The following is a 14,157-nucleotide window of genomic DNA, read 5'->3' as shown; positions in this document are numbered from 1 at the left end:
GTATTTCAGGTAGGGTCGCATGACTTACTGTCCAGGCCCAGCCTCTGACTGTGATCCTCCCGCCGCTGCCATCTTCCATTGCTTAGAGGCTGTCAGGCCTGGCTCCTTGATTGGATGAGGGGGTCTCATGAACGTTTCCTATACTGGCCTTAAACTCTGATCCTCCTGACCTCTGCCTCCCAAGTAGCTAACTGGATTATAAGCACGAGCCGCTGTGCTCAGCTCTATTAGCTTTATAAATATCCACACTGGAGGAACAGATATGCCCAACTTTTAGTTGCATAATAAGGCACTTAAAAAAGGGTATCAGGCCCAAATAGACCTACTTGATTTCTTGGAGGCATTTCTACTATTAAGGGAAAAGGACACTTTTTTCCTACCTTCTCCACTTCACTCACTAAAAACCTAGTGAGGGAAGCATGTCTGCTTTTGTATGGAAGGTCAGGTGTAGGTCCTGATCTCGTACTTAGGGACGGCCGCAGTGCGGGTCTGGGCTCTGCCCGGTGCCTGCCTGAGTCCAGCCCCGAGCACCACAAACAAGTACCAACCACAGGTCAATTCCAAGGTTGCCTCTTTTTTCTTTTTAAAAAATCCTTCTATTTTGAAATAAGTGTAGAATTGTGGGGAATTCAAGCCCCGGACGGAGAGGCTGCAGGGCTGGTGCAGGCCTCTGAGGGTTTGGTGACAGTACCACAGCCAGCCCGCCATCGATGGGAAGAGCCGCGTGCGTGGTGACAGTCAGGTGTGCACTGTGTTCCAGTCCCCTCTCGCCGTGAAGCTCTCCCTCGGAAGACCACGGCACAGCACTCCAGCCGCGCCAGGGGGCTCTCCCTCCTCCCCTCTCCTTCCTCTTCTTTGGTTAAGGGTCGTCATTCTCAGTAGAGCTGGTCTGGGGTTGGGAGAGGCAGGAAGGACACAGAGCAGGGTCCTGGGGCAGCCGGCTCCTGCCCAGTTCTTTTCCTCACGCGGCCGGGGGCTTCACGGCCTCCTTCTAACAGCGCCCTCTCCCCCCAGCCCTGATCCAGAAGGCCCGCGTTCAGATTCCAAGGCCTGCGTCCAGGGGCACTGCCACCTTACACATTCTCGCTCAGCTCCACACTTAAACATGGACGGCAAGGAAAGCACCGCAGAACCATCCGGCACCAGGCGCCCCGGGCCTCGCTGCTGGGCTTCAGCTGTCTCCATTCCCGTGGTTTTCTGCCAGGGAGTCGCTGCAGGGATCCCAGGCTGGGCCAGGAGGACTCTGATGATCACGGACAGGCAGGCAGGGAGCATCTCTGCGTCTCTGGAAAATCCAAAGGCTAGCCAGGAGCTCCCGATCTGGAGGAGTCATTAAGCGGGCGAAGCGTGGTGCGAGGCCGACTTCAGGCACAAAGGCCCTCCGCGTTGGCCCTGAACTCCTACCACAGTCGGCTTTTGGAAAGTGTGAGATTAAATTCATTTCCTTGTTCCAATGAAGACATAAAACCGAGCGTCCCAAAGTGAGCTGTCAGGAAAAACAGGATGAGGAAGCTCGGAGGCGAGCGAGCCCTGCCCTGGAGGAGCGTAGGTCTCTCCAGAAGGAAAAGCAGCGGGCCATGCTGGACACCGATGGAACTGGCAGGTGACCAGGCCAGCCAGCATGAGCCCATTCCACGCAGGGCAGAGCCTGAGGTTTCCAGGCTGAGATTCCGACGGAGGGCGAGACTCCATCTCAAAAATAACCAGTACGGCTGGGCGCCTGCGGCTCACGCCCGTCATCCTAGCTACTCAGGAGGCTGAGGTCTGAGGATTGAGGTTCAAAGCCAGCCCAGGCAGGAAAGTCCATGAAACTCTAATCTCCAACAAACCACCAGAAAACTGGAAGTGGTGCTGTAGCTCAAGTGGTAGAGCGCTAGCCTTGAGCTGAAGAGCTGAGGTACAGCGCCTAGGCCCAGAGTTCAAGCCCCATGACTGATGAAGAAAAAAAAAACAGTGCAAAAAAGGGCTGGAAGCCTGGCTCCAGTGGAAGAGGGCCTGCCCTGATTTCCACCCTGGGCCCTGCTGCCGCACAGCGGACACATTTGCTTCCTTTTGGTGTGCATGCCCCCCAAATAAATGTTACAAAAGGCGTTTGTGGGTTTTTGAATCAATAATGCCAGTGCCGACGCCCACGTGTCTCCTGCAGCCTCGGGCGGTGACGACGTGGAATTAATTCATGGCTGGCAAGCTCTTCAGTTCCCAGAGCGCACAGAGGACGCTCAGCGGCTCCAGCTGCAACGTGGTGAGGGCCGTGGGGCCGCCGGGGGCTGCGGTCAGTCCCCGGGAGGAGCGCCGGGGTGTCCTTCCCGCTGCCCAGCCCGCCTCCCCTCTGCAGGGGTGCTGGGAAGGGAGGGGCGAGGCTGAGCGCGGCCGAGAGCAGCGGGCAGGGGACTCCGCGTCTTCACGACTCAAACCCGCGGACACCCCTGGAAACCGTGCTTCTGGGCCAGCGTCAGCCTGAAGTCACGTAACTCTCGGGAAGAGTCCTGCATAGGTTCTAGAAACCCCGGGAGCGGTCTGCACTGTGAACTTTGCACGCCCCAAACCCCTGTGGCCTGCAGACGGGCGGTCTCCAGGAGAACATGGGCAGCTGCACACACCTCCTGGGTCCATTCCCCTCTCCCGGGACACAGAGCCCCGGGGCCGGGCGCCTCCCCACAGCCCGAGGCAGAGGAACACCAGCTAGAGACGCTGCCCTGGGAACGGGCGGCAAATCCCCCGCAGGTTACCCACCAGGAACACGGGAAGCCCGCTGCGGAGAGGCTTCAAGGCAACACGTAAGAAAGAGCTAGGGTTTGTTCTGCTTACAGAGGTGGGCTGGTCCTCTCGCCGTGATCCTCACCCGGAGGCTTCCCAGAGGCACAGCAATCACGGTCTCCTCTCCTGGGGGGGAACGGGGACAGGTGTCATGGAGGTTCACGCACGGAAGGCCCTCACGAGGGGGTCGCGGGGAACGAGGGGGTCGTGGGGAAGGGAGCGCTGCGGAGTCTTCTCCGGAGAAGCCTCCGGGCGGCGCTGGCCACGCGGGGCTGACTGCGCTGCTCACGTAATCCTGCCATCTTTGGGCTTTTCAGGGCCTGTGGACACACGGGGAAGCCCCGTCCGCTCCCTCCCGCGTCCTTTGACGGGTCCCCCCAGGTGACCTCGGGGGACACGGCGCACTCCACCCAGTTCTTTTTCTATGCTTGCTTTACACACGCGGACCTGGGGCCAGGAGCCAGTGCTTCCTGGGGCTCACGCGGCACGGAGGACTGGCGTTCGGAGCCGAAGGCAGGGCAGCGGTTTGCAGGACTCAGGGAGGGAGGAAATCGGGGTACAGATTTTTTGGCCATTGCTTGTTTGTCTGTGTTGGGATCAACGTGCTAGGCAAGCACTCTGACACTGAGACACACACCCAGTCCTCGGGGATGCAGGTCAGGGCCTTGCTGGACACCCCGGCCTGGCACCCCTTAAGATGGGGAGGCATGGTTGTGTTTGCAATGGTGGGGAGCGGGGGAGGAGATGGAGGAGGGAGGGCAGGCAGGCCAGAAGCCGCAGACGGAGGCATTCGTCGGCCCTGGGCCTCACGGGGCGGGTGGTCCCTGCGGGCTTGTTATTGTTGGAGTTTTATTTCTTTGCAGTCCTCCACAGAGTCTGTCCTAGAAACCAGTGTCCTGGCGGGAAGGCACAGGACCCGGGCTGCATTCCCCGGGCCTCACGGGGGCTGGGCCGCGCTGGACCGGCGGCCTTCATCTGGCCAAGCCAGAGCTGCCCCGTTTCCCACCACACCCCACGCCTTCCACTGCCAGAAAGCCAGCAGACCGCGAGCATGGCTGAGGGGCTCACGGAGCCGGAGGGTCCCGTCCAGGGTCACTCGCTCGGCGGTTCTCAACCCGGGGCCGGGGAGCTCACGGCCGTGGGGAGCGGGGCGGCGGAGAGCTGGGGTGGAGATAAATGAATGGATGGAGATTGGTAGGAAGGTAGCTAGATGGACAGATAGACAGATGAAAAATGATAGATAAGATGATGGATAGAGGGGTAAGTGATGGAGGATGGTGCTGGATTGACAGATAAGATGGTGGTGGTGATAGATTGATTTGTAAGAAGGTGATGGTGGTAGACAGATGACAGATAAGATGCTGCAGGTGGTAGGTTGACAGATGACAGATAAGATGACAGATGGAAGGCTGGTGGTTCACAGGGTTTAAATCATTTTGTTGTTGGTGCACACACAGTGTTAGTCTTTTGTCTGAAGCGCTGTTTGTTTTGGCATGGATCTTATCACTTGCACTTTCTTTCTTCTGTCAGAACAGACGCTTCCCAGTCATTGACAAATGGCTCCTGGGTCCAGAGCCAGAGGCCACACGGAGCCACACGGAGCCACACGGAGCCACACGGAGCCACACGAAGGCACACAGAGCCACACGGAGCCACACGGAGCCACACGGAGGCACACGGAGCCACACGGAGCCACACAGAGCCACACGGAGCCACATGGAGCCACACGGAGCCACATGGAGCCACACAGAGCCACACAGAGGCACACGGAGCCACACGGAGCCACACGAAGGCACATGGAGGCACACGGAGGCACACGGAGCCACACGAAGGCACACGGAGCCACACGAAGGCACATGGAGCCACACGGAGCCACATGGAGCCACACGGAGGCACACGGAGCCACACAGAGGCACACGGAGCCACACGGAGGCACACGAAGGCACACGGAGCCACACGGAGCCACACGGAGGCGCACGGAGCCACAGGGAGGCACACGGAGGCACATGGAGCCACACGGAGCCACACGAAGGCACACAGAGCCACATGGAGCCACACGGAGCCACACGGAGCCACACGAAGGCACACAGAGCCACACGGAGGCGCACGGAGCCACACGGAGCCACACGGAGGCACAAAGAGCCACACTGAGCCACACGGAGCCACACGGAGCCACACGAAGGCACACAGAGCCACATGGAGCCACACGGAGCCACACAGAGGCACACGGAGCCACACGGAGCCACACGGAGCCACACAGAGCCACACGGAGCCACGTGGAGCCACACGGAGCCACACGGAGGCACACGGAGGCACACGGAACCACATGAAGGCACACGGAGCCACACGGAGGCACACGGAGCCACACGAAGGCACATGGAGCCACACGGAGCCGCACGGAGGCACACGGAGCCACACGGAGCCGCACGGAGGCGCACGGAGCCACACAGAGCCACACGGAGGCACACGGAGCCACACGGAGGCACACGGAGCCACACGGAGCCGCACGGAGGTGCACGGAGCCACACGGAGCCACACGGAGGCACACGGAGCCACACGGAGGCACACGGAGCCACACGGAGCCACACGGAGCCACACGGAGCCACGTGAAGGAGGGGCAGCGTGAGTCCACAGCAGCAGCTGCCTTGGGGCTCGGCGCAGGCTCGATCCAGGCCCTCAGAGACCCATCTCAAGCGTAGGAGAGATACCGCCGGGCCAGCCCTCGGCCACTCCTCCCGCGGCACAGGGACAGGCGGAGAGTGGAGAATGGCGTCGCTGCCCACACAGAGGGCGGACGGCAGAGCCCACATCCACCACATCTGAGCGCGGCGCTGGAGGGGCAGCAACCGGTTCAGAATCATTCCAGCAGCTTCTAAAGGAGATCTGGGGAGAAGAGCCCCGATGTCCGGATGGACATCCAGGGTTTGGAACCCTTACCTCCGGGGGAGACCATCTGCCCCGCGTAAGGTCAGATTCAAGAACCCCAGCGGGCTCCCTCGCAGGCTGATCATGGGTTGCCCCTGCTAGCGCCTGCGGCCAGTGAGCGCCCCGGCGGGAAGGCCCCTGCCCACCGGCTCTCCCTCCCACCCAGAGGGCTCCAATCCAGCCGCTCCGCCCTGTCTCCCGTCCTCATTTCCTGCTGCGAGGTAGCAAGATGTACAGGAAGTGAACTGCTCCCTAATCCATGAGGATCGGCCTGGCCCTGGAGGACAGCCACAGGACCACAGCGCTCCCGAGTCCCCGCGCCACCCCCAGCGGGCACACAGCGGGCACACAGCGGGCACACGCGGGGGCCACAGCCCGGCCACACAGGAAGGAGCCTCCTGCGGTGCCTTGTAGCAGTTCTAAAGATCCATGGGCTTCCCCCCAACACAATGTCACCCAGATCTTTCTCATGTTTCTTTTCTCAACCCTTCACTGTACAGCACACCGCACACTCCACAGTTCATCACACACCACACACAACCCACCACACACCACACAACCCACCACACACCACACACCCACCACACCACACACCACACACCCACCACACACCCACCACACCACACAACCCATCACACACCACACACCACACACCCACCACACCACACAACCCATCACACACCACACAACCCACCACACACCACACACAACCCACCATACCACACAACCCACCACACACCACACACGACCCACCACACACCACACACCCACCACACCACACACCCACCACACACCACACAACCCACCACACACCACACAACCCACCACACACCATACAACCCACCACACACCACACAACCCATCACACACCACACAAACCACCACACACCACACACGACCCACCACACACCACACACCCACCACACCACACAACCCACCACACACCACACAACCCACCACACACCCACCTCACACCACACAACCCATCACACACCACACAAACCACCACACACCACACACAACCCACCACACACCACACAACCCACCACACACCCACCTCACACCACACAACCCATCACACACCACACAAACCACCACACACCACACACGACCCACCACACACCACACAACCCACCACACATCACACACAACCCACCACACACCACACACGACCCACCACACACCACACACAACGCACCACACACGACCCACCACACACCACACACAACCCATCACACACCACACAACCCACCACACACCACACAAACCACCACACACCACACAACCCACCACACACCACACACAACCCACCACACACCACACACCACACAACCCATCACACACCACACAACCCACCACACATCACACAAACCACCTCACACCACACACAACCCATCACACACCACACACCCACCACACCACACAACCCACCACACCACACACGACCCACCAAACACCACACAACCCACCACACCACACAACCCACCACACACCACACAACCCACCACACACCACACAAACCACCTCACACCACACACAACCCACCACACACCACACACCACACACCACACAACCCATCACACACCACACAACCCAACACACATCACACAAACCACCTCACACCACACACAACCCATCACACACCACACAACCCACCACACCACACACGACCCACCACACACCACACAACCCACCACACCACACAACCCACCACACACCACACAACCCACCACACACCACACAAACCACCTCACACCACACACAACCCACCACACACCACACACCCACCACACCACACAACCCACCACACACCACACACGACCCACCACACACACCCACCACACACCACACAACCCACCACACACCACACACCACACACCACACAACCCACCACACACCACACAACCCACCACACACCACACACCACACACCACACAACCCACCACACACCACACAAACCACCTCACACCACACACAACCCATCACACACCACACAAACCACCTCACACCACACACAACCCATCACACACCACACAACCCACCACACACCACACAACCCACCACACACCACACAACCCACCACACACCACACAACCCACCACACACCACACAAACCACCACACACCACACACCACACAACCCACCACACACCACACAAACCACCACACACCACACAAACCACCTCACACCACACACAACCCATCACACACCACACAACCCATCACACACCACACACCACACACCCACCACACCACACAACCCACCACACACCACACCACACCACACAACCTACCACACACCACACACGACCCACCACACACCACACCACCCACCTCACAGCGGCAGAGGCCCCAGCTTTTCATGACTTTGCAGTCAAGACACGGTTCTCTTTGGGGAAATGCCCTCCTAACGTTTGAGGTCCCGTTTCTCTCATCTCTGCTCGATCCCAAGACCTATTTTTCCATGTGGAATGGAGTGCAAACATGCCTAGGAGATGCCAACTCCCCCTCTGCAGAAGAGAATGCGGGCCCTGCCTGCGGTCCCACGCTGCCGCGGCGCAGACGCAACCAGTGTCTCCAGAAGGGCGTCTGTCTGTCCGTCCAGCCACACACCTCCAGCAAGGGCCAGATCACGCAAGGTGCCGGGAGGCCGTGGGTGAACTTCTGTAGGTTCAGGAGGAGGCTTCTCACCCGCAGCATTCCTTGTCAGCACAGCGGGTGAGCCGTGTTCATCTGGCCTCTCACCACACAGAGCAGAAGACAGCAAACCTGGAGCGTGCAGGGGCCCAGCCCCACACCCTCCGCGTCCCAGGGTCGCTCTTCCCTGCTGTGCTGAGTTAAGGGAAGTAAACAGCCCCTTGCCAGCAGGGCCTCTGGGGTGCATGTTCCTTTACCAATTCTAGTGAGCAAAACCACTGTGGAAGGGTGAAGTGGAGACAGAGGAGGTGGGAGGAGGCAGGAGGGAGGGAAACCACTCCGTGAAGAATCCATCCTGCCTGACGCCTTCTTCCCCAGCGTGGAGGAAAGTAAATCTATCGACTGCTTTTGGGGAAACGCGTGTGTGGGGAGCAGTGGGCCCCGAGAACCGTGGGCTGGGAGCCAGGATCCTCTTTCTAAAGAGCCCGGGGGACTGTGGTGGGGTTCGGGGCGGGCGGTCTGGACGCCGACGGAACGGGCCAGGCCCAGTTTGGCCTGTGTACCAGTGTACCAGCAGCCCTGTGCGGGGATGGACGCTGCGCGGAGGGACAAGCCCGACGCTCAACTCCATCTCGAAGCACCAACGAGACTCCACGGGCCGCTCACGCCTCACTTGGCGGCCCGTGTATCGGCACTGAGTGCCCCGCAGACGGACGCCACTGTGGTTTGCCCGGGCAGCAGCGTCCGAGACGTTAGAACGAGAGCTTGGCTTTATACTGAGGCTCACAGAACCTCTCATGGAAGCCTGAGCGGCCTCCAGTTCTGTTTTCCGAGGGCAGAGCTTTCCTGTGGGCGTGAGCCGGTCCCGCGGGCCCTCTCCCCCCCCCCCCTCTCGGAACAGGAAGCGGCATCTGGATCTGGGCTCCGGTCTCATTCTCTCCTGGCTCGGGCTCTGCTGCAGGCTCTTCCGCCCAATGTCTGCCTGACTGCAGGAGGGAAACCTCACCCCGGCGTGCGACCTTGGGCCGTCCCTCCGGCTGGGCCCTGCCAGTAGCATCTGGTGCCTGTCCGCACCCAGGAGGGCCCGGGGGACGCCGCTTGGCCGAGGCGGGCGTGGACGTGGACGTGGGTGCTGCGTGGCCCCCTCGGGCCCAGCGCCGTGCGCTTGGGAGTCGTGGCTCCGTTTCCCACATTTCTTTCACACACAGCCTGCTGATACAGAAGTGCTTCCATATGGCTGGGGAGAACCCCAGCCAAAAGCGGCCGGGCCGGCCAGCGCTGAGCTTAACAGACTTCGTGGGACCGTAAGGGGGTCGGGCTGGGCGTACCCTGCTCTCACACAGGACTCGGTCACTTCAGCCGGACGTGGGTGCGGAAGCAGGGTGCTCCCGCGCCTGCCGGCTGCACCCCCCCCTCCCCGGCCTCCTCGGGCCTGGCTGGTCATCCTCTGCAGACTTCATTTAAAAACGTCCACCACTCTAGGGCCGCCACGCCTGGAGCACCCTAAACAGCCACTGCGAGCCCCAGAACCCTCCACACGGGACGGAAACATTAGAAGCTCTTCAGCACAACACACGTTTTCCTGGAAAGAAATCCCTTGCTCTCGATAGATTCCCAGCGGGTCTATAATCCCAAGCCGACCAAAAAACCTCAGTGAGAATCAGGACACAGACAGAAGACAGGGCAGGGAAGGCCGGACCGCCAGCAAGGCACCCGGACACACGGCCCCACACACTCCCACTCCACACACGCCAGCCAAGGACTCCACGAAACTTCCCTGGGATCCCGCCCTGGCTCCGTGGGCCCCTCCCGTGGCTTCTGGTGAGACGGGTCTCGCTCCTGCTGGGGGGACCCGGCTGTGTACCCTGCGCTCGGCGGCTCCCGCTCCAGCCGGAGACCCGAGGCTGCGATGCGGGCAGGCATCCAAGCAATGATGAGAGTGTCCGCGTGAGGATTGGGGCCCGTGCAGGCTGTGCGAACACAGGCCCTCGGCCGCCTGACCCTTCTTCAAGCCGCTCGACCCCAGGCTCCTCTGACTCTGCTCCCCGCTACGTTCTGTGTATTCCCACAGACTTCTCCTACTCCCCCCGGGTTGCGTTCAGAACCTCTCCCAGGTTGAATGCCTTGACACTGTTCTGCTCAGAAAACCACCGTTGGCTTTCTTACCATCCAAATCCTCCCTGTGGACAGACTGGCCTGCGGTCATCTTTACGTACCACACGTTCGCTGCTTTGTCGCAGGCCCACCATCCAGCCACACACAAAATCCTCCCAACTGCCGTCCAAGGGCACAGAAGGGGGCCAGGGAATGGATACGCGGGACCAAGATTCTGGGGAGAAGCAGGTCCGGGGAGAGGGGGCCTTACCTGCGGCGTGCACCTCCTTTCCGTGAGTTTCTTTCCCCAAACAAGAACAGGTAACACCAGCCCGAGGCTGGCGTGGGGCTGGCTGCCCGGCCCCTGGCCCGGCCCTGCCGCTCCCCAGCATCTCCCCAGCCGCCCTGACCTCCATGCCTGCCTCACGCTGAGTGTGTGCTCATGCATCGCACGTTTGCGTGTGGATTCCCTGCTCCCGGGTCTGCCCCACAGAGGACCCGGCCCGTTAAAACAACAAAACAAAAGCCACGGAGGAGAGGGGCAGATACTTTCCAGTAGCGATCACGGGTCCTGCAGTGGTCATCCCCCGCGCTCTGGGGGAAATCTGGCTTTTAGGGAACTGACCAGAGAGACTCCGGCCCACCGGGAGGAAGATGCCAGCCCGGGGCCGTCCCGGAACGTCCCCCCACCCCGCAGGACCCCGTGCCCACACCTACTTTTCTCAGGAGACACGTGGGACTTGGCCTGGCCCCGGACCAGTCTGCAGGTGGAGCCGTCGCCGGCGCAGACGCCACAGTTGTCCTCCTTGGCCCCGCTGCCCAGCTGCCGGTCGCAGCCCACGGCCTGCGGGAGAGATGGCGGCAGTGACGCGGGGGCCTCCCTCTGCACACGCCCCTCCTTTCCCACCGCCCGCCTCACTCCACGCCGCGCCCATCGATCAGCCAAGGAACGGCGGACTCGGGAGTACAGACTGCCAGCTCTCAGCCAGCGGCCGCACGTCTCCCAGCGCGTGGCTGTTTCCCCGGATGACGAGCCAGCTGCCCCACATCTCTCTCTGGGTCACAGACACATCCTCCCGTGCAGGTGCACCCCAAGAATGCAGCTCTGGGTCTAACCAGCACGGCCTGCCAGGGCGGGGCTCCGAGGCCCAGCCCCGCAGGATGCAGGAGTAAACAATCCACACGTTTCCCTCCGCAGCAGAATAGAGACAATGACGTGAAGAGGTACTTCACAGCGGGGCTTAGGATTGCACGGCAGGTGTGCACGGGTCTTAGCGAGGTGGCCGTGTCACTCCCAAGGCCCCCCCATTTCCCCTCCCCTCTGTTGGGACCCCGCTGTCCACCCCCCCCCCCCCGGCTGGAGGAGCAGCGGTGTCAGGCTCTACACCAAAGGTGCTGACCAGAAAAGAAAACCGGGAAAGTTCCAACCACATCCTTAGGCTCTTCTTTCCCAAACCCCGTGTTGACAGGAAGGGAGCCTGGCAGGTTTGGGGTGGAGGAGGCTCGCGGAGCAGCCGGTGCAGAGAGATGCTCTCAAGCCACCCGGGGCTGTCACCAGGAATGGCCGACCTCTGAGAAACTTTCAAGGGTGAAAACCACAGGGCTGCGTGTGATTAGGAGAAAGCTGGCAAAGCCGGAGATCTCTGGTGGAGGAAGGAGCCTCCAGGGAGTTAGCTTTCCTGAGATCCTTCCGTCGTTTTATACAGATAGCCACTGGGCCTTAGGAGTCACGGCTGGCTGCGTCTCTTACTGGCTGCTGCCCGGTGCCTCTGCACTGTTCCCTTGGCGCTCTGTCCCGGCGTTAGGACACGGTGAACTCCCCGTGCCCCTTAGAGTAAGGGCTCTCACCGCTGCCGGGGCCACGGCAGCCACGGCACAGACGCTGTCTACCTCCTCCGCCGCCATCCGCGGGCGGAGAGCGAGGCCCGGCTACACTGGCCGCTCCACGCGTATTTTTAAGGACATGTGGAACGATTTAGGGGTGACTGATTTTGGAAACACATTTGCGTGGCTGGGACCGGACCAGCGAGTGACCACATCCACAACCACAACCACATCCGAGGGGAGAAATGCTCCCGAGAGCTGAGAGCAACGCGCTTCCGCGCTTCCCGGGCCAAGCCCCGGCCTCCCCACCCCGCCCTGCGCCCTCCCGTCCCCAGCCGGACAGGGTGCGGCTTCGCCTGGAGCAGCATCCGGGGCCTTGCAAACTCTTGGGCCACTGAATTCCTCTCTGATCATATCTGCTTGGTAATTTTTTAAAGTTAACACGCCTCCAAATCTTACAGCCAAATGAAGCCTGTGAAAACAGCACAGAAAACTGGCACTTGGCAAAGGTCTGGCTGGGCCCTGGTCTGTGGAGGGGAGGAGAGCACATGGTAGTGGAGGGGAGGAGAGGGGGGAGGGGAGGAGAGGGGGTGGTGGTGGAGGGGAGGGGGTGGTGGTGGAGGAGAGGGGGTGGAGGGGAGGAGAGGGGGTGGTGGTGGAGGGGAGGGGGTGGTGGTGGAGGGGAGGGCGTGGTGGTGGAGGAGAGGGGGTGGTGGTGGAGGGGAGGGGGTGGAGGGGAGGAGAGGGAGTGGTGGTGGAGGGGAGGGGGTGGTGGTGGAGGGGAGGAGGGGGTGGTGGAGGAGAGGGGGTGGTGGTGGAGGAGAGGGGGTGGTGGAGGGGAGGGGAGGGGTGGAGGGGAGGAGAGGGGGTGGTGGAGGGGAGGAGAGGGGGTGGTGGAGGGGAGGGGTGGTGGTGGAGGGGAGGGGAGGGGTGGAGGGGAGGAGAGGGGGTGGTGGTGGAGGGGAGGGGAGGGGTGGAGGGGAGGAGAGGGGGTGGTGGTGGAGGGGAGGGGGTGGTGGTGGAGGAGAGGGGGTGGTGGTGGAGAGGGGGTGGTGGTGGAGGGGAGGAGAGGGGGTGGTGGTGGAGGGGAGGAGAGGGGGTGGTGGTGGAGGGGAGGGGAGGGGGTGGTGGTGGAGGAGAGGGGGTGGTGGTGGAGAGGGGGTGGTGGTGGAGGGGAGGAGAGGGGGTGGTGGTGGAGGGGAGGAGAGGGGGTGGTGGTGGAGAGGGGGTGGTGGTGGAGGGGAGGAGAGGGGGTGGTGGTGGAGAGGGGGTGGTGGTGGAGGGGAGGAGAGGGGGTGGTGGTGGAGGGGAGGGGGTGGTGGAGGGGAGGGCGTGGTGGTGGAGGGGAGGAGAGGGGGTGGTGGTGGAGGAGAGGGGGTGGTGGTGGAGGAGAGGGGGTGGTGGTGGAGGGGAGGGGGTGGTGGTGGAGGAGAGGGGGTGGTGGTGGAGGAGAGGGGGTGGAGGGGAGGAGAGGGGGTGGTGGTGGAGGGGAGGAGAGGGGGTGGTGGAGGGGAGGAGAGGGGGTGGTGGTGGAGGGGAGGGGGTGGTGGTGGAGGGGAGGAGGGGGTGGTGGAGGAGAGGGGGTGGTGGTGGAGGAGAGGGGGTGGTGGAGGGGAGGGGAGGGGTGGAGGGGAGGAGAGGGGGTGGTGGAGGGGAGGAGAGGGGGTGGTGGAGGGGAGGGGGGGTGGAGGGGAGAGGGGGGGTGGAGGGGAGGGCGTGGTGGAGGGGAGGGGGGGTGGAGGGGAGGGGGGCTGGAGGGGAGGGGGTGGAGGAGGGGGCAGTGGTGGTGGAGGGGAGGGCGTGGTGGTGGAGGAGAGGGGGTGGTGGTGGAGGGGAGGGGAGGGGGTGGTGGAGGGGAGGGGGGGTGGAGGGGAGAGGGGGGGTGGAGGGGAGGGCGTGGTGGAGGGGAGGGGGGGTGGAG

General features: G+C 62.2%; 1 protein-coding gene across 3 annotated transcripts in view; it reads right to left on the bottom strand.

Moving 5' to 3' along the window:
* Adamtsl3 (ADAMTS like 3) overlaps nucleotides 1–14,157 on the bottom strand; it is a 110,622-nt gene that overhangs the window by 54,627 nt on the left and 41,838 nt on the right. For 2 of the 3 annotated variants that reach the window (XM_070043358.1, XM_070043359.1), the window contains exons 7-8: nucleotides 11,130–11,256; nucleotides 2,809–2,883 (exon numbers count right to left, since the gene is read on the bottom strand). In XM_070043358.1, the coding sequence (XP_069899459.1) occupies nucleotides 2,809–2,883; nucleotides 11,130–11,256 (202 nt within the window). Of the gene's footprint in view, nucleotides 1–2,733; nucleotides 2,884–11,129; nucleotides 11,257–14,157 lie in introns of those variants that run through there. The other variant, XM_070043360.1, reaches the window with a different exon arrangement.

This window comes from Dipodomys merriami, unplaced genomic scaffold, assembly GCF_024711535.1.
Source record: "Dipodomys merriami isolate MVZ:Mamm:240054 unplaced genomic scaffold, mDipMer1.0.p SCAF_33, whole genome shotgun sequence".
NCBI classification, from domain to species: domain Eukaryota; kingdom Metazoa; phylum Chordata; class Mammalia; order Rodentia; family Heteromyidae; genus Dipodomys; species Dipodomys merriami.
This window is presented reverse-complemented; position numbering and strand designations above follow the sequence as displayed.